Source organism: Rhipicephalus microplus, chromosome 6 (assembly GCF_043290135.1).
Source record: "Rhipicephalus microplus isolate Deutch F79 chromosome 6, USDA_Rmic, whole genome shotgun sequence".
In the NCBI taxonomy this organism is placed as follows: Eukaryota; Metazoa; Arthropoda; class Arachnida; order Ixodida; family Ixodidae; genus Rhipicephalus; species Rhipicephalus microplus.
Window position 1 is genome coordinate 58,375,133 of NC_134705.1, and position 27,768 is coordinate 58,402,900.

The following is a 27,768-nucleotide window of genomic DNA, read 5'->3' on the forward strand; positions in this document are numbered from 1 at the left end:
TGGACACATGGACAAATATCACGGATGATGTTGCCTGGCTCGGTTTGTTGGAGCAAATGGAAAGAACGCAAGAAAGGGGACACAGGATGGTACAAAAACACACTTAAATATCCTAAACTATACCAGTAGCAAATACTAGCAAGCATATAAAGCAGTAGGAACCCACTCACTAAATACCAGGTCCCATCGTGTCCAGGTCAAGCGTGTGTCCCTTTTTCTCAGGGCACTATTGTATTATTGAGTGCATGTAGGAACAAATTTATTGAGCTGTGAATTATCTGACAACCTCAGTCATTGTAGTCATGATGGGCACATCATTTGACAGAAACCGTACTGTGATCCTATTATTGTGTTATCACTGATGATCCAGAATGGTTGCTATTCTTACTAGGGGCCATTGTGGTGAAGCTCTGACATCTTTGCTACCGCTTGAAAGAAGAGATGTTGTGAGCCCTCTAGCTTGTGCTCCACTAGGATGGCAGTTGAAGTGGATCAGGTTGTGCTTTGCTTGGGTGGACTGGTTGTGCTCAGTTAGGGTAGTCTCATCAGTGCTTGGGCTTACGGCTCGCTAAGGTTTGTAAAGAAATGTAATGCCACTTCCGGCTTGTCTCCAGTTTGATTGTTTCAGCACAGGTGAACACAGATTTAAATCCACCTTGGGCATGATCAACACGTCTTCGTGTGTTGAAAAGTTTCTCTTTTGAAAAAGCTCTGGAATGCAGATAGCCTACCTGGCGTCTGAGCGTTTAATTGCAGATGTGCTGTGTCATTTGTGGATTGTGAGGCATACAACCCCAATTTTCTATTCCCGTCCTATGTATTGCAAACAGGTATCGACAAATCTGCATTCAAGAAGGCAACCAGTGTGGCTGAATTTCAAGTCATGTTTAAGGGGGTCATACAATGTGTTAAGGGGGCACAGTGTCTCTGAAAGCTTTCCTTTTTTTTTTATTCATGGATTTACTATAACTCGCTATGCTCACGTATATTCGGGTGCTGATGTATAATATGCTATTAGTTTACTATTACAATGTAGTTTTTGAAATATCATCCATTCTATGTGCCACTTCGGGAGTTGCAGTTTGCTTAGACCAAGCGAGTTGAAAAGTAGATAAGCATATTAGGATATGTAGAATGAAAACTGTACAAAGTAATACAACAATATATGTTCTAAGCTTGGTTGAACAAAAGTTATGGTATATTAAGCATTCGTGACGGAAATCCGAGCTTCTTATAGACTCGCTGTTAAATGTTCAATGTATAACTTTTCTTCTAACAGGCACAGCACGTCCATTCTTGTTTTATTGCTTACAGTTTTCATTGGATATGTTCTAATATGCTTATTTGCTTTGCAGCTCTTCTATCAAAAAAAAATGTTGCTCCAAAAAAGCGTGTAAAATATCTGATATTTTAAAGTGTTAAAAATTATCACATATTTGAAATTTGCACAGAAATATGCATTAACTCGGTGAGCTTCATATAAATCAACGAAGAAAAATTTTTTTTTTATATTGAGGACCCATTTCCTTCTGTAGAAAATTATAACCAGTAGTCTTTCTTAGGCCAACATTAGTAGGAACCAGAGGAAGAGAATCACAATAGGGGACTAAGTGCATGAAATTAATTACTTGACAGCCTCTTACGTCTCACGGGTTCGATCACAGTTGTAGCGGGTATATTTTAGTGGAGCTGAAATAGTAGAGGCCCGTACACGGTTTGATGTCAGTGGACATTAAAAAATGCTAGATGGTTGAAACTTCCGGAGCATTCTGCTACAGAGTCCCTCGTAGTCATATTTGGTGTTGGTGTGTAAAGCTCCAGATGTTAAAAAGTCCATTACGGCATAATGCAACTTTCGTCTCTCGTAATGCGCTCTATTACACTGAATACTGTGTACATGATTTCTTCATTGCGCCATCCCAGCCTATTCACTACTCATGTTAGTTTTGTTATTGGCTCTATCATCTTTCTGTTGCCCGTTTAGTGCATTTGTGAAACTTATTCCCGCTAAATTCTTTTCCACTTGTACACACACAGCACAAAAGAAGTTTCTCAACTTTCCAGTGCGACCTTCAACCTGCTGAGATATCACAGACAAAGGTACACTGTAACTAAATGTTTCCTAGCTTGTTCCGGTTTTTCGGCAGGTTTGCTTGCCCATATCTCATTGTGCAAGGTTTTGGGTAAGGCTGCAGTTCTTTTATCGCTAAACACAGGAAGACATTGTTCTCTGGCTCTATCTCTCGTCAACAATATATGGGACTAATTAAGTGCCTTGGGAATTATTATTAAGATGAATGCTGTTTCACTTGTATTACACAGGTGAGCAGTAAATGTGATGTCATTTTGAGATAAGCATACCCTTGTAGAAAAGTTCGCTTTTGCTTTTGCATATCTTGCAGACAAGAGAGGTCCAAATACTTACGAAGGCACAACCTGCCCCCCCCCCCCCCTTTTTTTTTTTTGTAGCAACAGAGAAAAATGAACTGACCGCTGCTTGGTATTATAATTGCCACTGTTGTCTGTCTGCACCGATGCATGTTTGTATGGTGCTTTTACATCACAAACTTAACCACATTATAATGCCTGGGAAAACCTATATTGTGCTACTTATTATCAATTTTATCTCTTTTCACCTTCCGAGACGGAACTTAAAAAACACTTTCAACTTGTTGTTGAGGTGTTAGTTTTAATTAACAAATGTTGAGGATTTAACAGATGTTGACGTGTTAACCTTAAATAACAAATCATATCGTACGAATTCAAACATGTGAAATATGCTGAAGTTTCACTTACTGTAAGTAGACTCGCAGCTTGAGCCACTTGAAAGTGACAGCTCTCTTGAAATGAATCAGCATAATCTGCTTTGAGAACTATGTCCACAAAATAGTAGTCATTAATGTGCTAAAAGGGTTGCTAAAAGTAATCGGCATATGGCTTCATTAAAAGTGCTTGTAACTTTGCAAATAAACTGCCGCAAAAATTTCTTATCGTTTACAGTTCAATGAAATTTATTGGGAACACTGCACCCATCAAGAGGGCTGAAACATGTTTTGCCTATTTTTTTATGGTTGACATTGTTCATCTTCTTTTTATCGCGATGCTTCGTGAGTGGAACTTCACCACAATGCTTTATTGCAAAACATCATTACTGACAGACTATCTTGGATGTCAGAACACAAGTGTGGTGTAAGTATTTGTTTATTTTAAGATATGCTGCACTTTGTGATTTTACTTACGAAATTTTCTTGTTAACCTTAGCTGCTTTAGAATAGTGAAAGTAGGCAACTTGCACACAAAGTCAACATGCAATCCTCTGATGTCCCATTATCCAGAATTTTATCACAAGAGGCATAATTGTCTGAGGCTCTAAGTTAATTGTTGAATGCCTGAAGTTTCGTGAAGGGATATTGCCTCGAAAACTTCCACTTGTAGTTTTCTTGCTTCAAGTGCAAGGCCAAGCCCTTAAGAGCGTTGAGAATATGTTCTGCTAATCATGAGTGCAACCTGAAAAAATAATTGCAGTATGTTTTTAAGAGCTAGTCTTAGTTCTTACTGTACCCTGATGTCATAACGAGGTACGAGCCTCGCGTCATGTGAATGAAGGTATCGTAACATTTCCGCAATAGCTCCAACCGTGGCTTTTTTGGTGTCGTACAAGTTGCTATTTAGAAAATTTTGATGATGCACAAGCGGCCATTTTGGAAGTTTTCGTTCCGGATGTCATCAGAACTAGCCAGGCTTCTGCGGGAAGTTGCCAGAACTGTAGACTGACGTCAAGCTAATGTGGATGTCAGCAGGTACACCCCCATAGGAAAATTGACATTAAAATCGAAATTGGGGGACTGTTAAGTTGAACACTGTAGCTATATCCTGTCCCTAGTGCCTACAGAGTTCAAACTGGCTTGTGCCAGTGAAGCTTTTGCATACGCCTGCAGTCTGTGTAATGGGCACTATGCTTTAAACCCCGGGCAATTGTGCGTGTGAAATCTTTTCGAACGGAAAAGGCACAGTAACGTGTGCCTTTTGTAGTGGGTGGCTCGGCTTTAAACCATGAATTTTTGATAACGGCATGCTCTGATGCCTGATTGAAATGTACACTTGTACCACATGTTATGACTGCGTTGCATTGTTAAGCATATATACAGGGCAGTGCAATTGTAAAGCATGCAAGTTACTTTCACTGCATTTCGAAGCAGAGCGAGTTATTTTCACTGTATTGACAAGCAGAAGTGCGACTCTGTGGTAGAACACTTGCTTGCCTTGCAAATTACTTTGGTTCGAATCTCTCTCAGACGCAGAATGCAACCAACGAGACAGTTGCCGACGCTGGAATTACTGCGAAATTAGCTCTTTAACATTGTCGCATCAAATTAAAACATCTTATCAACATTTGCTCAGCTTCATCCTTGCTCAGAACCGTCTTCGTGTACAGGAGACTTGTACAGCAGCAAACAACATTCAAGTGCCAGAAATACAAGGACAGAAGAGAAAGAGTGGACATGAAGAGCACAGGGTAGGCACACCTTTGAAAAATGGTGTCAGTACCTCTTTAAACACAGCTAAACACTTTTTTGGGGTTCATAAGTGCGTCTGCATTTTGCACTCATCAAGACGCAGCTGCTATGACAGAAATAGAACCCAAGACGAGAAGCTGAGCAACACAGCAGCATAGATGTTCAGCTACTTTATTCACACTGGATACAGGTTTTGAGAGTACAGACATTTACTGAATTGTTTTTCAGTATCACAGCAGTGAGGTTACGGCATGAAGCTTGTGTGTGTGTTGACCATATAGCGTGTTTAAAACAGCCTCGATCTTGTGTCTGCAACGAACTTGCTTTCTCCTTCTCATTTGCTACTGCGGCCAGAAGGAAATGTGCGAAGTTTAGAACGACGAAAAGCTCGGGTTAGTTGCTAAGACTTTATTATGAAAGGAAGGCAAGGTGTGAAAACACGGGAGATTAGAGAAGCAAACGGTGGAACCCAAAAGTTGTGTTCTCTTGTGTATGTGTTTGTATGCTTTATGTTTTATGGCGAAAAGCTGACTTCCCTATCTTTGTGCAGATATATGATGCACACTGAGTGTGCAATGATAACACTGCAAGCATGCCTAGCATACGCTTTCTTTTACGGCGAAAGCCGTTATGACATCACAACAAGGGTGCCGTGTCGTCCGCCACTGGCACCAGTGTTTGTAATCGCTGTTGCACCAAATAAGAATAAAAAGCAAACTAAGAAAAAAAAATATTGAGGATAGATTCGGGACTAAACCTATGTCCTTACCATGGCAGCCCAATATTCTACCACCGAGCCACACCAGTGCTTGGATCTCCCGCACACAAAAACCCTATAATGTAGAAAAATATAGAATGGCAATGAGCCATTAGCACTGAGGTGCACATAAAAGCAATATTGATACATAATAAAGCATCCAAGGGCGAGAGGTAATTATCATTACATGTGTAAAAATACAGCAGCAAAAGAAAGTAAAAAAAATGTAGGTTGCTAGAAAGAACAAGCGAAGGCATAAATAACTTGTAAGTGTGCTCACGCTACAATAAATTATAATGTTTAAGCACAATGGCGACTAAGAGTAAAATCGCATGCAGGCGGCACAGAATACGAATTATGAAGCTAGGCGTCACACAAATAAATTGTGTTACGAAAGGGTCATTGAATGCTTTCAACCTATCGCAAAGGGCTGAGCCATAATTGTTTGTCATCGACTACCGAATCAATTAATCTAGTAGTGGGTACCTTACAAGCATATTTGCACTAGTAGCCCTAAGAAAACTTGCATCAGGGAAAGCCACTTTTCCAGCTTTCGCTGTGGCTCTGCTGTGCTTTCCGTGCAGACCTGTCCTGTTTTTTTTTTGCTTTTGTTTTTGTGGGGGTCTCGCTTTTCGACGATAAACTAGAAGTGTTCAGTGCCAAGCTGCAGTGACCTGGGTCAGTGCGAGTCCGCTCTGCTTATCGGTGATAGAACATTGCTTGTGGGAAGGGCTTTATTTACGCCTTTTTGTCAAGATAAGTAGAGGGCAAAGTATGTTTGTTGGATCGCTCACTGCTGACTAGACTGTTCGTTCGCAGAGTTCCTAAGTATAAGAATGAAAAAGAAAAGTCATTTTTTACAATTGTGGCACTGTTGAAAAACAAGTGGGCTAAGCGTAACAGACTAGTTTGCATGGTTTGCGGAATAATGCTTGCAAGTGTGTATTCACAAGGCTTGGCAAAAGTGTCAGTGTCACTCGAGCCGAGCTATGGTCGGGTGAGGAATCAATGAATACCTTTGTTTAAAGTAATAATAATGTAGTAGCCATCATTCTCGCCGTCATGGGTACTGGCAGCACTGACTAATGCTCCCAGGTTGAAATGCACATATATGCCTCATAAAGTGGATGGGGGAGGCGTGACTGCCATTGTAGCTCAGTCAGTAGAGCGTGGGACTCATTATTCGAAAGTCGCAGGTTTGGTCCCTGCCAGCAACAAGGTAATCTTTACGCCCACTTTTCTTTTTTACATTTATTTACACTACAATTACTATCACTAATATCTCTTGTACCTCTGATTGCATCATTGTCTATTAGTTCTCACTCAGAAAAATGAGCCCTTACGTTCTAACTTCTTTCTTTTGTGTGAGATGGTGGTTTTGTGTTCATAATTAAACTACTCATGCTGTGACAAAACTAATACTTAGTTCGGAATTCACTAATTATTCTGGTCTCTCTGTGAGCTATGGGCAAGGCAGACACTCAAGTGAAATTTTCCGGTTCACTTTTAGTCTGCACAGGCTTGTATCACATCTTTTTATTGCATAATAAAGAGGTTGTGAAACATTCTCAGAAAGTTTTCAACTACTTGTGTATTCAGAATCCTGGCTGTTAATTCAATACTGTACCTCAACTTGTTCCATCGTTTGGGTTCACTTACAGTAGCTATAAAAGCACAGTATTGATCCTCTTTTGCGTTCCTCTCAACTGTACATGGACGTCACTTTAAGGGAGCCAATTCTCTGTCGTCGAAAAAACATGGCAACACAGCCATGTTTGCTGAGCCATAGTTGACTGATATTCATAGCATTCACAGCATCATATCATTTCAATTACTGTGCTGTAAAGCCATCGTTTACACTTTAGTAAGTTGTGTAGCATTGTCTAATGATGCATATAGTAGGCATAGTGAGTGCTAAGCCACCAAAATATGCTCTAAAACACAATCTAATGCAACCAGTAAGAGAAACCCCAGGTGCACTGCACCAAGCGAGTGGAAGCAACACGACAGAGTCCGAACGTATTTGAATGTCAAACTAGAGACCCTAGCAGAATCAAGCAGATCACTCACTGTACTTCTAAGGCTTGGAATGCTTTTTTGCATTCCTAGGTTCATGTAAATCCATTATTTTGGTGCAAAAAAAATCTAACGCTCTGTTTATAACTTCACTTATCATGACGTTTCACTGAAGACACATGTTAGTGCCTATTGTGGCCGGTAGGGCCTCATGGTCATTTTAGAGCCCGAGAAAAGTGTAATTTGAAACGCAAGTCATGTAATATACTCTGAATATTGTAGTCTGGATATTGTTCCAAAATGCCTACTTTTTACCCCACAAAGCCCGCCTATAGAAATTGCCATAGAAAAAAATCAGATATCTCGTTTAATTGCTCTTGGGATACAAGTGAACATATTCAGAACAAGTTGAAGTGCTAAAGATGTTACATATCAAAAATAGAATTCGTATCATATTTGATACAGTGGGCTTTTCCGAAAGGCACGCCAGTGTCATGCTTCAGCACCTATGATAATCAAAAAAAAAAAACAATTTCTTTCCTTGTTGAGGCAAAGTGTGGTGTCACATTTGGAACAAATGATGGAACTGAACTTGTTCTCACTTGCCACACAGTTCCTGCAGCGCAGCCGCTGGTTTGTAACCAGTGGGAAATGCCAAACACCATCTTTCCTGACGTCAACATTGGGCTCTCTTAGTGGAACTCTTCTTTTTTTTTTTCAGAGCAGGTGATGGCAAGCTAGATAGGCGTCCCTTTTTGTCTTTCCAGACAGCATTAGGCGCTCTGACAGCGCAGTGATAAACACACGCAGCTTCATTGGGTTGGAGCGCAGTTGGGCAGATTGGCACCTGTGCTGATTCCATGCATTTACTGCACAGATGAAAATGCTGTGGTACAGTAAATACATGTACCACCGCCTCGACCTGATGGTGTATTTAAACAGGGAAACTTGGTAGTTGTGTTGATCAATCCCCCCCATGAAGCTGTTGTACGCGCCCACAACACATGGGCGTGGTACGTCACTGTGCTTTTTGACTTTGCGGTCGTAGCGTTTGACCGTCTCTATGGGCTCCACAGAAGCAAAGTTTGAAACTAGGGTGACTGCTCTTCGATCAAACCGGCTCATCGTCATCACTAGTGTCACCTGGCACAGCGTTGTTAGCAACGGTCCGTTCTTCTTCATCGCTGTCCGAAAGATCACTGAAGTCACTTACGTCGTCACCAACAGCAACACGCTCGAGGATATCCCTCACCGTCGCACCTAAAACAAAAAAAGACAGCACGATCAAATAGTGAAGCAAGAAGCACCGAACAGTTGCTTGTGTTTTACGGCGAGCAGAAAATTTCATCTTATGCTTTCATTTCCAACTTAGAGCAAGAAAAATGCGCGTTCAAGTAACGCCCGCTGTATCAGATATGATACGGGCGAAATTACCACGCAATTGTAGGGTCCGAAGCTACCACACATCGTAAAAAATTATACCTAGTGATCAGATAATGCATCAGGCTAAACAATTCACAGAAGGTTTAGGAAAACATACGTCATAATTACCTTTTCTAGTGTAGAACGTTCGAGCTGGAATACCGTTTCGTGCGGTGCTGGAGGCGGCCATCTTCTAATGTGAGCTAGCGGCGCTCTGGTGGCAAAAATTAGAAGCATGGAAATTCGAAAACACTCTTCAACGTTCCCTAAGCACCACCAACTAGCTTTCGTGCTTTCAGTTTCGGTTTGTAGCAGCGGGGCTAGCTTCAAACTTGGCGTATCAAATATGATATGGTGGGCGTTGTGGGGCCAGTTAAACGTTGCTAGACAACAGTATGAGAAGTAATTAGTCCGCCATAAATTTCAGTGTACGGTGGCTTGGCATCGATCACATGGCCCATTCATACACGATGACACTTTAACGCGCTTCTTTTGCCTAAAGCAGGGAAAATTACAACTGGGCAGCTTCATTTTCGTGTCACAGCCCCTTTAACTCATGGCCTGTTTCACTTCTTTTCACTGTGTTAGGTGCTTTTAGAATAGCATGGGTGTGATTCTTGACTGTAGCAGTCAAGAATCACACTGTAGCAGTGAAGAACCCCAGGCGGTCGATATTTCCAGAGCCCTCCACTACGGCGTCTTTCATAATCATATGGTGGTTTTGGGACGTTAACCACCACATATCAATCAATCAATCGACTGTAGCAGTCACAATTTACCGTGTAAAGATTTCCAAAGGCCCCCTAGTTAAATCTTGGTTCATGCTAATTCACTGCAGTTGAAACTAACCCTGAGATCTTATAACTTGGAAGCACAAAATTGACGAGAACAGAAAGGAGCACAGAAATATGATTTTTCAATGTGGGAGCAGCCCACTGCCCGTTGCATCATGCCATAGAGTTTCCTAAAGCTAACTAGAGGGGCTCTGGAATCGTTCAGCGACCATGGGAATGATGGGTAGGACACGGATTCGCTTAGTCTTCGTATTTGCCGCGCTCGAATTGCACCTGTGGCTGCGTTTATTGCTGTGTTTCGGTTTTGTTTTCAAAGAAAGAACAAACACATTTGATCTTTGTGATCCGATTTGAAAAGGTAAGCCTAAAAAAACAAGGTGTTGAAGCACAGCCGCTAAACATTTGCTGATATTTGTTTCATGAGAAAACAGCTCCAAGCCACAAGAACATATAAGGAGCCAGAACTACGAAAATTGGACAAATCCGTGTACTACCCATAATTTCTATGCTCACTGAAGCGCCATGCATTGCAGCTCCCATAGACACTAGCGCCAGAGTTCCCTCTAATGTATACTTAGGAAACTCTATGGCGTCATGCACCTCAGGACTTCAAATAAAGTCTCGCATCCATCTATCTATCTATCCATCCATCCATCTGCTTACGCATTCTAAGACATGTGCATGTGAACCAGTGTTGTCTAGCGTTTGAACCAGTGTTGTCTAGCATTTGAATTCTGGGCAGAAGTAGAAATGCTATAGTAAGGGAACTAATGGGGACTTATCACATTGAAAAGAAAGAAGGTGATTGTATTAGTGACACTTCTGCTGTGCTGCGCACTAAGAAAAAACTGTTCTTAGAAACTTGGCTGTGGTATGACTATTTGTTGCTCTGATAATCTGATTAGTGTTGTAGAATGTGATGTGCATTGTGCCTGCGTGCGCCACTCGGTTGTTTATATATATATGGACACTTCTAAATAAAGCTAAGTTGCAAGTTGGCACCATGTCCTATCGATGTGTGTTCCCTCATTTCCTAGTTAATTTTGCCCTTCCAAGTTTTGATATTGTGAACCAACTAGCCCAGCAACACATTCTTTTAATTCTGAGATTTATGCAAGTGGATTCTAAACAGTTTGAGAATTGAAGTCTCATCCTTTAATTATGTCTAAACCTTAAATGAGGGTTCACCCCACCTACTCTTTTTCAACTGAAGGCTAGCCCTAATGTTTCTCAAATAATTGGCACTGGTAGATTTTTGTCACGCAAGCCCTGTCAGGGCAACGGTGTCTTTGAACAGCATTTGCATGTGATGGTGCATGGCTGTTTCATCAAACTATTAAACCAATGGCACAATGCGTCAGTAGTTAAAGAGACACTATAGAGAAAAACGCTTTTTCTCTTATTAAAATTACTATTCTCACCACTAAAAGATGCTTCAAGCGATGTAATGCTAGAAAATGAAATGCGGGTAGCTATACGACCTTGAAATTTTAGCACTAGTCTGAGATCTTTTATCATCTAGTAGAGTTTACGTAGCTTTGAATTTGTTATAAAAATAAAGGTGCATTGTTCTGTGAGGGGGCCCGAGATTTAACATAACTTTGTTGAACCAACGTCACCGAAATTCACTTTCAACTCTGTAAAGTCACACACAAATTTCTGCAAAAAATATAGAAATGACATTTTCAGCTTTATTTTCTCCTATAATAATATGCATATAAGGGTGAAATTATTGACATTAGTGTTAGTATTTTCAGAGTACAGTTCATCAATTTAAACTGTTAGTTGCACTCTAGTGGCCCTTTAAGTTACTATCTGTTGTCTAGCTTTTTGGTGGCAGCACTCATCATATTAAAGATTTTGACACACTTCGTTTCAGCGTGCCAAAAATGAAAAGTGCCTAGAGGACATTAGAATGCGAGATGGAAGATGTTTCGATAAGCAAAGGATTTCTTTGAGATGTTTATTACATTATACTTAAAAGCAGTAGTTTGTGGATATTGTGCGTGACATAGACAAGTAGACGAAGAGCAGTGGAAGGAAATATGGATTGGTTTTGGACTGTTCTGTATATGCCACGATTAGCACAGTATCACACTGAGTGCTATTGAAGGCTGCAGAGGGATTTTTCCACAATAATAGTCCTCATTACATTTCCCAAATATCTTTGTTACCTTTCTTCGTTTCAAGGCTCAAAATATGCCAGGAAATAAAACAGTGGCATTAAACGGGGAGCACTGATTTATGTATGCCTTGCTTCTTCTTATTAACCAATCTTATTCTGTGTGCATGTGCTAGAGGTGTTATGACTTCACGATAAACTTGCTCATTTTATTCCTGTGAACTTTTTGTTCATATACAATTGCAGTGCCACTAACTGTCTTTTTTCAATAATATAGTCATGTTTACTGTTGCTGTATGATGCTAGTTAATGGTGCTCTGTCTTTAAAAACTACAGTAATGTCACTAAATATTGAAAGGCTCTATTTCAGTAACTCACAATCAAATTGACATGACAAGGGTATCATAAAATCAGTGTGTGCATTTCATTCTTTTGGGCTTAAGAAATGTCAGTTCATTGATTGCTCATCATTACTTCTGTATGTACAACCCAGCTTGCTTTTGACACTCAGGAATTAAGCTATTTCGTAACAATATTTATAATATCTTGCACTTTACATTGAGAAGCCACATTACGATTGCCAGGGACGCCCTACTTGAGGGCTCCAGAAATTTTGACCATCGCATGTTCTTTAACATGCACCAGCATGGTCCAGCACATGGGCTTCTAGCATTTCGCCTCCATCAAAACGCGACCTCCGCGGGCAGTATTGGACCCGTCATTTTCTGGTCTTCAGCATGGCATCGTAAGTGCTATGCCACTGCGGCGGACTGAGATCCTGGGTATTGCAAGAAATATACACGAAAGAGTGATGCGAAACACTGATGGTTTGCCGTTTGCTGAAGATATGGTAATGGTAACTAGAAAGGGGCATTCAATCTCCTGTGTTTCCATTTATGCTGTACGTATTGCTCAGGCCCATAAGTGCCCTTGAAAGGTGTTGTGACTCGCAGGCTTTTCTTTTTTTTTCTCTCTCTCTTCTCATCCTACTCGCATGGTAATTAGAAGGCGGCTATCAGTTTATTGTACTGAGTCATCAATTTAAGGAAGGAAGTTGAGAATTTCAGTTGTGCGTCATTTTGATAAGTCGAGAATGAGCTCTATGCGGCTGGATGACCGGGTGGCATGGCTGCATGGGAGAAAAATTGTTTGCATCTAATGTGGTCCTGATTATGTGGGTTATAAAAATTAACATACTTCTTAGTAGGTCAAAACATGCCTGATATTTTTGTCCGCATATGCGAGTTTAACAGAGCATCTACTTTGTTGTGATATGTTGTAGCTTAGGCGTAAGCATTAACAGGAAAATTTGGAAGGGGCATCATCAACAAGATCTTTTGTTGTAGCAATCTTGGACTCATTTGTTTTGATGCACTCCTTTTTCTTTTAAAGAAATAGAAAGAAAATTTCTTATGTTGCATACAAGTAGACTGTAAGGCTCATTGTAATGTTTCAGAGTATGAACTGTGCATGCGATGTCTCTCAATGCACTGTGATGTTGTGTTGCTTAGATTGTTAGGTTGCAGAGCGTGTGACACGTTGAAGACAGAGGAGAGGGGGTGCTTTTAAAAAACACAATTATATTGTATGGCACATAGACAAACTACATCAGCAAGCAGGGGAGATATAACAAGAAGATCGTCTTCTGGTTGTGTGACTGAATTTTGTTGTGGGCTGGTAGAGGCCTGATGATGTTGTAATCACTCTAAAATAGCTCAGCAGCCCCGCCGCGGTGGTCTAGTGGCTAAGGTACTCGGCTGCTGACCCGCAGGGCGCGGGTTCGAATCCCGGCTGCGGCGGCTGCATTTCCGATGGAGGCGGAAATGTTGTAGGCCCGTGTGCTCAGATTTGGGTGCACGTTAAAGAACCCCAGGTGGTCTAAATTTCCGGAGCCCTCCACTACGGCGTCTCTCATAATCATATAGTGGTTTTGGGACGTTAAACCCCACATTCAATCAATAAAATAGCTCAGCAGCATAACAATGTGACAGAAGCAGTATGGAACAAGGAATGCATGAGTAACCCACCATTTAGTTGGCAATAGCAGCCATGGCCAAGCTCTCATCAGTGCCAGGCTAGGATCTTGAGGTGCTCGCAGTCCTAAATGTGGGCTGTTAAAACGAACCTTGTGTATAGATGTGGCTTCCATGACAGCAGTAGGTCACGTATTAGGTCTTGCAAGGCAAGGAACTTGAGGCGCTCATTGTACTGGAGACAGGCTCCTGTTTGAGCAAATCTCGCTTGCAGATGCAGGTTCGGTAGCCCTGCGACCCATTGTACCAGTGTTTAAATCCGTCTCTGCCCTGCATGAGGCCTTTTCTTTCCCTCTCCATCTTTTTCTTTTTGCCACCTTTTCGTGCCATCAGCAGCTCCATCGTCTGCTTTCGCTGGTTCTCCTTGACATGCTTCTTGAACTTATTCGTGAGCTTATATCAAACTGATCTGCCACCATAGTGGCTATGATATACTTAAGTGTCTCGTACCCTACCCTGGGTCCGAGAAAAGTGCAGGGAATAGCACTTTTAAGCCGTTGTATGCTATCTTCTTCACCCTTGCAGTCTGTGATGTTGCCTTCGCCACTGATCTTTAAAGTCGCGTAAACATGCTCTGTAGTGCCCCATTGATCTTTTGATGTTTCACGACATCTTCTATATATGCCGAGATTCGAGGTATAGTTTTTGTTTGTTTGTAAAGCTTCGGTGGAATGAGCCAAGCAACATTAATATGATAGTCTTGCTTCTTGCTGTGTTCTTTGAGGGTGTGGCACTCTGCGTAGAATCTGCATACATTGTTTTTGTGCTGATGGCTCTTTTTTAGCAGGTTCTTCGTCTGACAAATGAAAGTGACATGGAAATCAGCGCAGGGCATCTGGCAAACTTGCCTTGGGCTGGCTTGATATTGGGAAAGGAATGTCGTTAATATGATTCATAAAGCGTTTCGTAACAGCAAACTACCAACCAGGCATCACACAATGCGAATCGCGTAGTGAGTGGGTTGTCCAATGCTCCAACACATTACAAAAGCTTGTTCTTCATCAGCTAATAACTGTGGCACATATCCACTTCAGGCATGATTCTTCGTCGTCAGCCACTGTATGCAACAGAATATTTTTTTCAAGTATTAAGCGATTTCTCTGAAGAATGACGGAGGATAGCATAGTGAATGCCGGTCTACTGTGCAGAAATTGTGGATATTTATGGCATAGTGGGTACCTTGCATGTGTGCTTCTAGCATTTACACTAATAGTGTATGGTGTTTAGAACAGGCTCTGAAAGGCTGCTCTTCATGCTTTTGCTGTGACTGTGCTGTGCCTTTCGTGCAGGCCTGGTGTTTTTTAATCAGCCAGACAGTGGTCTGTTGAAGATGTTTACCTTGAGAGATATTGTGTGTTATAAGGGGAGCTTAGCTTAGCAAGTTTCAGAAACTTTTCTTCAACTAATGAAGCCGAGATACGAAAAAAAAAACCCAGCGAGGTATGAAACCAAGGAAGGTATGGGAACAGTTCATTGAACTGTTGTATGTGTATTGTTTTAATTGCGATACAAATCTGAAGAAAGTAAAGCGGGCAAAAAGACATCTTGCCTGTGGTAGGGATAGAACCTGCAACCTGCGGATTATGCAACCAATGCTCTTACTTATTGAGCTTTGGCACTGGTCGTCGCCCCGTGCATTTTATTGTGTATTTATGGGCATGTAAACAGAGGACTGCAAGAGCCTGCACTGCTCGTAGGCAGGACAGTGAGTGTCACTCACCGTCATGGCATGCTGTAGCAACTCAAACTACAGCAGTAACAAAACTCGCTTGGACTGGATACGTAGCTTTCTGGCTTGAAGTATTCAAAGCGTAACAGTGAAGAGTCCCGAGCCTGCCAATGCTCATGTTCAATGTTCAGCACCCATGCATTATGCTTTTAGGCTAATTTGAAACTTGAAGGAGCAACGACACCAAATTCCAAACACGAGAGTGGCGTTCATTCGATTGCTTCATATTCATTCATGAGCTTTTTAGTGAAGTAAGAATGGCGTTCATTACGTAGAAGTTGTCCTATTTTGGAGTGCAAAGAGTGGCCAAAGATTAAATGGTGCGTTCCCGGCAATTACACATCGACAGTATTTTGGCGCGTTCAGCGAGCTCCTAGGCCACGCCTCAGGCACCGGGATGAGCAAGCAGTGATGATAATTTTAGTGCTGTCATCAGATCACAGTGTCTACATGTGGTACTAGAGCCACTGTATATGCTACCTTTAGGTAGCAGAGTAGCAAATTTGTTTTCCAGCGCCGCCAGCAACTATCCACTGCAGAAAAGCTGGTGTACAGGCCGCACCGCTGAAAGCGAACGGCACCCACGTAAAATCTTTCAAGTAAACGTCGTGTGCTCTGTAGCTCGTTAGCTACAAATTGGTGCTTTTATGTGATTTATATTCATGTCTTCAAGCTTCGACAGCCAAGTATTTGCATGGATTCGGTACCATTTTCTGAAAACATTTTGAAATAATCAATGCTGTAGGCTTAGTGGGGCGCTCCTTGAATCTAGGAGGACTTATATTTTGTGTTTGTGAGTTGTTGCTTATCTTCCATAGCTAGTGCCACTTCACCATGCGGCAGCAGCAGTTCATGTTATTCGGCACTACGCTATGTCCTTGGACTTGGCATTACCGAACAGAGCAAAACATGCTTTTGAAGCCCCGTGGCACAGTCCCAAAAGCAGGCATTTCTTCTTCCCCGGTTGTTGAGATGCCAGGCACGTCTACTGGCTTTCAGCGATACACTTTGTCGATCTGTGACAGGCTCAAGCAAGTCACCTGCCAAAATAGAGTGCGGCTTCACCGCGTAACTATGGTTGCTAACCAAGCAAGATGTCCGATCTATGCACTACTTTGCTCCCGTAGAGAGTATATACAGCGACTCTATGTGGTATCGTCTGGCGGCGACACCTGGCTGCCTGGCAATGGCTTCACTTTCTTCGTTTTGCTTGTTTTGTCCTGCGCGTACATGTGAATCCTGCGTTTTCATTGTGCCGCTACGGGTGATTTGTTGGGGAGTCATGAGCATGAATGTAATTATTCAAAGCTACGGTCATGGCAAACAAGCAACACGCACGCAGTGATCATATGTAATACCAGCCAGCATGGCTCAAGCGTATGTCTCCAGCTGCCTCGTTGCTGCTTGGTTGAGCGTCGATGTCAGAATCACTGCTCAGCATGGGATCGGGCCAAAAATGATTTGTCACGCCTTGAATCACCACAATTCCATAATGGTCAGTGTTTTAATCGTTGCTTATGGACGCTGATGATGGCAAGCACAACGGGGGGGGGGGCAAAGACATGCCTATACACGTGTACGTGGAGCAGACGAAATGTCAACTGAAACTTGCGTCATGATTTTGAGTGGCCACAAGATTACATGGGGTAGGACCGCAGGGGCGTCATGATTTTGAGTGGTCACAAGATTACATGGGGTAGGACCGCAGAGGGTGACCGCTTGGCAGCGCTGAAATTTCGCGGACTTTGCACCTGCTTTTGATTGGGTTCGATGCTGGCCGTAGTAATTTATATTTCATATATTAATTCATTTCTATGTTGCATTATTAGTACCAAATTGTTACTAGGATACTGATAACCATGCATTGATGCAAAAAATGCATTGTGCAGCATGTTGTCACTGCTCCTTTAATGTACGCCTGTGAACAAAGGTATTAGGGCCATGGGGATGTGTGGTCAAAATCAATTGTTATGTGCACCATCTAGTGGTGAATTTCGAGAGCATTATTCTGGTCAAAAAATCGCCAGAGCAGTGCTCTCGACATTACACGAAGCACCACTAGATGGCGCACATTTCATTTTTGCCACGCACTCCCTTGAACCATATATATGTACTTTCGCTCACGGGTGCGCATCAAACCTCCTTGCTCGATGCACTGCAACGCCCTATACCGCAAAAAGGTAGCCTTGTTAATTATGTAAAAAGGTTTATTGGGCGAACCTAACGGGCAGGTGGAAGATTCGAGATAGCGACAGGATGAGGAAGATGGTGGAGCTCGAGCGCCGATCTCGTGGTGCATTACTCTACGATGATGCTTGTTACCTTTTGTTGTCATTATTCCTTCATTAGAATTACATCACACTTGCAATTGTTTAACTTGCGCAACACCAGAGTGAATCCAGAAAAAAAAAAAAAAGGCTTGCAGAAACTTATCTCATGCTTAGCACTTAAGTGCAAATACAAAAAAGAAATATGCATTGGCTGTATAGAACACACTTCATTTCATTACCTGTTGTGATATCACCGTATCGCGAAGCGCCGAGTGATAAGTCGGACCGATCCATGGACGGGGAACCACCCCTTTATTTTGATGGCAATCGCTTATATACAGATGATAGCATTGACAGCGCCCCCTATACACTACACAACACATTCCCCCCTCATAAAAATTAACAACACAACTAAAGTCAGTCTACTTTCGCGCACTCACTTCACAGCACACGTTCACTTCACCACACTTGATGTTCTTGTAGTCAGGTCAGCTCGTAGTCTTGATACCGTGTTGGCATTCTTCTTGTTCGTTCCGGCCTGGTGCGTGATGGTGCTGTGGCTGTGGCCAACTGCGACCGAGATGTGTCCTGCTGATCGGGAACCTCTAATATGGGCTCCGTTACCGTGGTTTGTGCACTGTCAGAATGGTTAGCGCTTCCCTGGGTGTCTTCTGATGGACCCACTTCCGATTCATTCACGACTATAGGGTTTTGTGGCTGAGCCATCTTTCCTATGTGAAGATCCATGTCGTAGGAAAACCCCGAAGATGCATTGCGTCGCGCTGTAACCGCGTCAGCTAGTGCTTGTGCCTGTCCTGTCCTTCCTTTACTAATTACTGTTAACTTTGATGCGTTCCATTTCGTCCCGTTTGCCAGTAGAAACGAATTCGTGCCCACACGTCTCTTCACCTGGATCGGCAAAGAAAACTTGTGTTTCGTCTTCGGTCCGCCTTGTTTTACTTTTACGAAATCTCCTGGCTCAATGACAGACGCTCTGGCACCTCGTTTTTCATCGACGTACTTTTTTGTTCGTTGTTGCTGCTCCTTAACGCGCTGTTTCAACTTTTCCATGACGACACGCGGCTCCTCAAAAAATTCCCTTTCTGGGAGGCCAACAACATCCAATCTCGTTCTGGGTTTTCTTCCATGCAGCAGGTAAGCCGGCGACGCTCCTGTAGTTGCATGCGGGGTGGCCCTATAAACACCCAGGTAGTCCCAAATTGCCTCCTTCAGTGGTCTTCGCTCCAATGCCGCAACCTGCATATACTCCTTGAGAACGCGGTTGAACCGCTCAATTTGCCCATTGCATTGCGGGTAGTACAATGTTGTAACACAGTGCTGAATTCCCCGGTCTCGTAAAAACTGCTCAAAACATGTCGACATGAACTGACGCCCATTGTCAGTCACAATGCTTTTCGGGTACCCTTCTCTCGAAAAAATTTCCACGAGTACTTTCACTACTGCCTGTGCAGTTATTGTGGACACAAATGCCACCTCAGGCCACTTGCTGTGGTAATCAATAATAGTGATTGCAAACCTGCACTCTGGAGGGGCTCGTTCCATCGGCCCAACGATGTCAATTCCAAGCTTTTCCCACGGCTTCTCGGGCCACTGCACTGGCTCCAACGGGGCCCTTACAGTTTTTGCAGATTTATCTGATGCTTTGCAGACAGCACAATTCCTAACCAAAGATTCAACATCACTGTCCATTCCGGGCCACCAGTACTGTTCCCTCAACCGTTGTTTGGTCCTTACAATGCCTGGATGCGATTCGTGTGCCATCATGACCAGCCTGGAAGCAAGTGCTGCTGGGGGAACGAACCGTTCAGCGCGAAACAATAGTCCGTCTATAACCGACAGTTCTTCTTGCATACGAAAAAACAATTTTATGTTTTCAGCTAAACAGCCCTTTTCCGGCCATCTGGACATAACATACTGTGCCACCTCATTTAACACTGAATCCTCAGCTGTCGCTGCTTGCAACTCACTCTTTGTGATCATGCTGGAAACCACAGCAACTACTTCCTCCACAGGGTCGTCCTCTGCAGGGGTCAACGGTAGCCTAGAAAGCGCATCCGCAACGACATTGGTGCTCCCCTTTGTGTACTGCACCGTGAAGTTGTATCTCAGAAGTCTAGCAGACCAGCGTTCAATACGCAGTGGCCGTCTTCCAACCCCATTTGTGGACAGCAGTGTCACCAAAGCCTGATGGTCAGTTCGTAAGACAAACTTGCGGCCCCACAGATAAACATGCCAATGTTCGCACGCCCATAAACATGCCAGCGCCTCTCGTTCCCCGGTAGAGTACTTGCGTTCTGGTGGCGTTAGTGTCCTCGAAGCGAATGCCACTGTACGTACTTCTCCGTCGACTACCTGCTGTAGCACAGCTCCCAGTCCATATGCCGAGGCGTCAGTGGTCACTTGTACAGGCAAAGACTCGTTGAACATGGCCACCACCCCACATGACGACAGCATCTTCTTGACCCAGCAAAAACTCTCCTCGGTGCTCTGGTCCCACACGAACTTCTGTCCTTTACGAAGAAGCCGTCGCAGCGGCTCCACCACCTCTGCATAATTGGGGAGAAAATGAGAGTAATAGCCTATGAGCCCAAGGAAAGACCGCAGCGAGACTACATCGGCAGGCGTTTGTGCTTTCATCACAGCATCCACCTTTGACTTAAGTGGGGCCAGACCTCTTGCACTCACGTGATGACCCAAAAAGGAGAGTTCCTTGACAGCGAATAAGCATTTCTGATTCAGCTGCAGCCCCGCCTCAGCGATCCGATGCAATACCTCGCGAAGGTTACGGTTGTGCTCGTGCTTAGTCTTTCCAAAGACTATAATGTCGTCGATATAAAACAACACGCCCTTGCAGCCCTTCAATATTTCTTGCATCATTCGCTGAAACGCGGCAGGTGCCGATGCGAGGCCAAAACAAACTCTGCAGAACCTAAATAAGCCTTCGTGCGTAATAAACGTCGTTATTTCGCGACTCTCTTCGGCTAATTCCACTTGATGGTAGGCTGCAGCAAGATCCAGTTTCGAGAACCATGCTGCTCCGCTCAGCGCATGTAACAGTTCCTCCGTGTGCGGCAAAGGGAATCCATCAATGACTACTGCTTTGTTTGGCTCGCGCAAATCGACGCATAGGCGAATAGTTCCATCTTTCTTCTGCACAACCACTATAGGAGACACCCATTCCGCAGCGCTAACCCTTTCTATAATGCCTGCATCCAATAATCTTGTCAGTTCAGCCGCTACTTTATCTCGCAGCGTCAGGGGCAAACGTCGAACTTTCGCTGCTACTGGTTTTACGTCTGCGCGCAGCTTTACAGAATGTACAAAGTTTTTCGCTAAGCCCAACTTATCAGCGAAAAGAAAAGAAAACTCACACAATTCAGGAGGGAGCGACTGGGGGCTGGCCGTGACTTGTAGACATTCCAATGTAGAACCGATGATGTTCAACTGTAGCTGGTGCACCGCGTCTAGTCCCAGTAATGCCACGCCCTGGGGAACAACGTAAAAGCGGAGGCAAGCCGAGTTTTTCCCGCGTACAACTCTGGCTGTGAACCATCCCAAGACTGGAATTTTCTTCTGTGAAAAATCACGCAGCGTCGCTGTAGCCGCAGTCAAAGGAAACCTGTTGGCGAACTTGTCTCGGTAGACGTGGTCGGGCAAAATAGACACCGACGACCCAGTATCCACCAGCAACTGAAGTGGCTCGTTCTCAACAACGACGTCAACTACCAAAGTCCGTCGTTCCACTTGTCTGACCGCCAGCACAGTGAGCACGCCTTCTTCGCTAGCGCCGTCGTTCCGGATCGTCCGTACGTTGCCATCTCGTAGGCGACGCCCCTTAAAACGGCAGGAAACGGTTCGTCGCTAGCTCGCTAGCTTCGCCGACTGCGCCAGAATGTGATATCACCGTATCGCGAAGCGCCGAGTGATAAGTCGGACCGATCCATGGACGGGGAACCACCCCTTTATTTTGATGGCAATCGCTTATATACAGATGATAGCATTGACAGCGCCCCCTATACACTACACAACACCTGTCATTTGCCAGAACATTTCTCTTAAACTGCAATATGGAAAGATTTATCGAGAATCCCTACTGGGCGAAATGTGCTCAGATGGTGTCAATTTGCCACAGGGCATATATGATTTTACGAAAATTTCATTACTAGTGCTTGAGAACTTCATGTTCTTGCTCCTTTAACTTGTGCAAAGTGTTCAATTTCATTGGACCCCTGTCCTAAGCAATAGTGTTACATGCAGGTGGACCCCTGGGCATGGCCGAGCAAACGAGGCCGGGCCGTGGCACAGGTCGCCAGGAATGCCGGCAGCAGCACAAGCCGAAGGGGCGCAAACAGGGCGGCGAACGGCAGTCACGATGACCAGGAAAGCTCCATGAGCTCGAGCGTCCTGCGGGCCTGCTCGGCCCAGTACTACAATGCCTGCCTGCCTTCTGGCGATGCCCTCCATCGTAGCGGCAGCGCAAACCAGCTCAATGGGCATCACGCGCAGCCGCAGTCGTCGCCGTCCTCCCACCAGTTGCATGAGAGTTCTGCATCGGCAGTCCCCCACCAGACAACGGCCGGCATGAGCAACGCCACGTCGGTGGGGCCTGCACGACCTCAGCGGACGCACAGTGAGCGTTCCCAGCGCACGTCCCGAATGAGCCTGTACCGGAGCAACAGCTCTCTGGACCTCGACCACAACGCAAGCGGCAATGCAGTCAGTGAGCCGGGAGCACTTCGCGGAGGCCCATCGCGGAGAGACTATGGCTCGGCGTCGTCATTGGACCTTCTGGCTGCTTCGTCCGGAGGGGACATCAGTTTCTTTGCACTGCTGCGGGAGTATCGAGCTAATCAACGCAGGGAGGACCAGCGAAGGTATGTTTTTACTGTTGTTCAGGTCATTATTTATGCACAGTTCTATCGACAATGTGCGGTCGATTGCGAACTGTGCCTTTGACAGTGTTTCACTGTAATTTTTTCACGTTTATTGTTCACAGTTGTTGTGGTGGTGGTAGTAAAAACCTATGGAGATGGCTCTTTGTTCCAAGGATGGAATGCATGCATGTTTACTGATGTGTAAAAGAAGCATATATGAATCATAACAAGCCGTGTTGTAGTTCCGGTGTGGTATTTTTAAACCAACACAATCTATCCACTACCAACATTGCACCTTGCAATGTAGGTGGTGATTATACCCAATCATTCAGTTCTTTTTCTCATAAAATGTTTCGCTAATGCTGAACCTGTTAACATTGTTATAACGTCTGAATATCCATTATCAAGAAGCCTGTATAAGGCACATTTGTTGAGGTTTATGAAGTATTTGCTGCCTGAAGCTTCAATATTAAGCAAACCTAAAGTAACAATGCACAAAGTGTTTGTAGAAACTAGTTTACTGAGCTTAGTGTGGTAGGACAGCCACTGATCTTCCAGATTGTCTTTAAATTAGTAAACAAACAGTACTCTAGAGCAACAAGAATAGGGGTTCCATCTTACACTTTTTGCTATCATTTATACACTCAATTTCATTCTTAAAAGTAGATGCAATTAAAAAAGTTGCACTAATCTATAGCCTAGAGCAATGAAATTTTTCGCTTTACATATAGGCTCTTATGCTGATTTCAATTATGTGATTAGTTTTACAGTAAGTCACACAGTTTTCATTTTGTGCCATTGCAATGTGTGAAGTACTGTTCGTTCTGGACAAACTTTTTGTGCCACTAAGCTTTTGAGGTTCTGAGCCAATAATGGCTCATCTTACTCTAGATTGTCTATAGAATGAGAATAACTATCAAGAAAGTGCACATAAAGCATTTTTACAGTAAACAAGAATGTTATAATATGAGAATTCCTAGAATCTTCAGCCCCTACTAATTGTTTTCTGTGGGTTTGTAATAACTATACTGGTGATATAATGTTATAAAGGAGATACTTGCATCCTTCACATGTTAAAGAATATCTTGGGAAAAATTCATATTGATTTTGCTATCAGAAATACCAAAAAACATGATTTCTGAGCTCAAAAAGTTCCCTAAAGATTGATCTTGAGAAACACGCATTTCAAAGGTATGAATGAAAGCTGATCTGTGTGACAAATATAAGTTTTTAAAATGATTTCTCCCACTGTGAGAGCTTGGCAATTATTATTTCGAATGGGTGGATTTAGTGAACTCCTCATGAAAAATGAAATAGCAAGCAGCCAGGTGATAATTTCCAGGGAACACGAGATAATGAACTCTTTGAGTTCTTAGTAGCCTCATTGTGCTCTTTGAAGGTAATTTTAACCTACCTGGAGTTTAATTACAATCTTTAGTTTTCTTTGTTGTGAAAGTAGAGACACTAAACTTGGGAAAACAAATAAAAAGTGTGTATTTTTGGAAAAACGTTGGCGTTTTTTAACTCCCCTCAAGAGGCAGTGTTACAAAAACTGTGGAGGCTTGTGTAACTGCTTGCATCTTTCACCACATTGTAGTGCCTCATGTGTTGCAGATATCTATATGTCTTGCACAATCATAAAATCGTACACAGCATCAAGTCTCCTTGATGCTTGGTGTGTAGCATTTCTGTCCGGGCTTGTATCATTCAAAAGACCCATGCTATATCACATGCTTTCATTCTGGCTTTGTTGTGAAAGCAGTGGAGCCACCGCCAGCTATGGGGATTAGTTTCACAACTTTATTTGTACTGTTTGATTTGCTATGTATACCATTGAGCACCCTCATACACCTGAATAGTTTAGTTCATCGGGCTGGGGCAATTTATGTAGGCTTCTTAATTCAGAACTCAGCAGTTCAAAGACAAAAATGACATTGAGAGTTTTTTTTTTCTTGGTGAAACAGCTTTGGAATGCCTCTGCATTTTTGCTAAAGCACCATTCGTCAACCGCAATATCAAATTGCCACCCAATGCACTCGCACAATGCAGCACCTGGCTAGTCACCTGCAATACGAGCAAACCAACAGGCATGAGGGCCGCAGAGCAACCACTACAGAAAGACACAAATCTCAGTATAGATTCTTTGATCAGGACTCAACATTTTATACCTCAGCACAAGATGCCTCATTCTAGGTGAGAAGCATTGTATATGTGAGAGTTGTCTGCCACCACAACACAAAAGCAGGTATAGAAGGCAGCGTTCAGAGGATATAGATAGCATGAACCTCGATTTTCGTTGGCCCCCCCACTGTTAACAAAAACCTGGGCCTACCTATGCCTCTATATTTGATACATCACAACTGCAATCTCCATTTAGTTTCTTCTCTAATTTTTATCACCTATAATATGATTATCCCTACTGTGTGATCATTATATGACAGTATCTTGTATGCTATTCATTTGGCATCTTTCACTGCCATGTTTCTAGTATGGCCACTAAGGGATTACAAATTAAGAGCAGCTATCAATCCTGGTGATTATGTAAGTGCTACAGCCACCTACGACATCTTATCATATACATTAAAATGCAATCTAGAGTAGACTCTTAGTAAACTGAAATCTGTAACAAAACTGCTGCTTCAATGGAGGATTTGCCTCCAGCACAATTGGTTTCGTACATTTGTTCATCTCACCTTTGTTCATCCCTTAGCAAGTGGAGCTCCTGAACACATTTTGCTGGTCCCTTCAGGTTCCATTTAACGAGAGTCTTTTGTATGTTCACTATACGTCGCCTTCTATACTTCTTTTGTGTAGTGGTGGCAGACAACTCACACATGTACAATGCCTTTCACTTAGAATGAGGCATTTAGTGCTGAGATAATAAAATGTTGAGTCCTGATCCAGGAATCCATCCTGGGATTTGTATCTTTTCGGAGTGGTTGCTCTGCGCCCTGCATCAGACTGCGATATGAGGTGACCTTTGAAAGGTGATGGTCCTGAGTTCTGTGTGGCTATTGGGGAAAATGTGTATTTAATAGTAAAGTTTTCTTTTTGATAAATGTGGTCCACAAAGGGTCACAGAAACAGTCTTTGTAGCATTCTTCATGGCTCCTGAAGCCAGGTTTCGTTACACGCAGCTCTTCATGAGAATCGAGAGACTGCAAAGGAAGCACAGTGTAGTACGTGAGCCATCTCGCAACTAAGAATATATTTGAAATAATTTAGCAAAAAGAGGTCAGGAACCCACAAGCCTTTATTTCTGTGTGACTCAGTGTGGCTTTTGTAACACCAGCAACTATGACAACACAAGGTGTGTGCGATTCGTCAGTATGCCCGCATTATGTCCTTTTTGCTTGGGTATGCTGGATCAGTGATAATGAAAAAAAATGTTCGCAACTTCTCACAAGCGGCCCATGGCCATAAACAAATACGTCCTAACATTTTTCTTATCTTAAGGTTGATGAGCTGCAGCATCGGCCACATTTCATGCAGTGTGCTTGTATAGTGTCACGTTGACAGGAAGTTTGCTGAACAGAAATACCAGTCACAGCTGCCCTGATTCAGTCATCAGCTTTTCAGCGCCTCATACTAGGGTTACTCATGTGTAGTTGCAATGCAGCAGTTTGTTTTTGTTTCGTGAATAGCAGAGAACTTATCTACACCATTGTTATTGCCAGCCTATTAAAAGTGATACAGTAGAGGGCTCTTATCCGTTATCTGTAATTACTGGGATAAGTGCTATCTGTTGTCACTAATTATGCACCATTTCGATAATTTCAGTAGACCTCTCTCTTTTTTCATCTCCTCTAACAAGAATAGATCAGCTTAAGGACATTTTGGTGCTTTACGTGCAGCCCCGGACCAGCCAACATCCAGGAGTTTCTTCGAGGCCGCCTCGACCCTGCCCCGGCGGTCCAGAATGCCTCAAACACGTTGGCGCACGGAGCGCTTGAGGAAGGGTCAAGTCCGCGCCTTAAGACAAAGTTCCAGCGTCTTCTGGAGCTCCGGGATCGCGGCAAGAACTGGAGTAGACTGCCCAGTGCCAGCGTAACGACGGGCAGCGTGAGTGCTACCACCGGCAGCTCGAGTGGCGGAGGAAACCAGGAGAGCTCGCTCTTTCGCAAATGGAAACCAGGTGGTCGGAGCGAGTCCGCCGACGCTCGAAGCCTCGAGCCCTCGCTGCCTGATCCGGCCGAGGAACGGTTACGAAGGAGAGCACTGGCCCACTACGACTGCCAGAGCCTGGGAACCAACTTGAGTCGTGCGTCGGGCCGTCTGGCGTCCATACTTGGGAGGCGGAGGAACACGACAACGGGCGCATCTGCCGCATCCATGCTCCAACGAGCGGGAGCTGGAGGCGGGCTTGGCGAAGATGGAGTGGAAGGCGTTCCGGATTCGGGGGATGGCCGGCAGAGTGCGCTGCTACTGAGCTGTCCTTTCTTCCGGAACGAGGTCGGAGGAGAGCAGCAGAGGCAGCTTGGACTTACCAGGGCGACGTCTAGGTAGGTCTGCCAACTTGCAGTGTATACAATTTGATAATAGATGTAGCAGTGCCATTTAAGTGGCTCATAGTACAATGGCAAATGAAAATTTATCTACACTTTTCATTCAACAGTTTATACACATGAAGCTAAAGTGGTACTATGCCCATAATGTTTCTATGTAATTTTCGTCCTTATTAATGCACTTAGCCCAGAGGTCAGCGAGGTTACGCATTTCCTAAATAAACGGTTTTTGGGTTGGTCGTGAACTCACTTTTCACACCGCATTTTGCCCTTCTCACTTTGACTCTGACACTTCCCGACATGAAGAATCTGATCACTGCTCGTGATCAGATTCTTCATGTCGTCATCAGATTCTTCAAAAGGGCAGTTCGCTCCTGCCGCAGTGGTCTGCGGTTAGCTACCAACATGTTGGAAATTTTCGCTCTGATCGCAGCTGGCGGAGCAATTTTCGATCGGGGCCCATCGAAATAGGGCCAAGCCGTCGAAATTGGGTCGACGTCCTTGTTTTGGTAATGGCCGATGCTCTCCATTGGCTGATGCTCTCCTGCAAAATGAAGCAGCATCGATCCGCACCCCAGTGTGTTCAGGTTGTCGCCTACTAAAAGCGTGCAGTAGGCCAAAAGTTATGCTAAACCATACGCGTACCCGAGCAGGTAGCCGGGGATGCTCTCTGGGATAAGGCTTTGCGCATACAAGTTGTACAAGCGC

At 43.8% G+C, this 27,768-nt stretch overlaps 1 protein-coding gene across 3 annotated transcripts in view; it reads left to right on the forward strand.

The window, feature by feature from the left end:
- Positions 1-27,768, forward strand: part of LOC119167637 (signal-induced proliferation-associated 1-like protein 2) — a 186,533-nt gene that overhangs the window by 15,459 nt on the left and 143,306 nt on the right. For 2 of the 3 annotated variants that reach the window (XM_037419144.2, XM_075865990.1), the window contains exons 2-3: positions 21,939-22,555; positions 26,410-27,057. In XM_037419144.2, coding sequence (XP_037275041.2) covers positions 22,071-22,555; positions 26,410-27,057 — 1,133 coding nt within the window. In that variant the 5' untranslated portion in view covers positions 21,939-22,070. Of the gene's footprint in view, positions 1-1,381; positions 2,101-21,938; positions 22,556-26,409; positions 27,058-27,768 lie in introns of those variants that run through there. The other variant, XM_075865991.1, reaches the window with a different exon arrangement.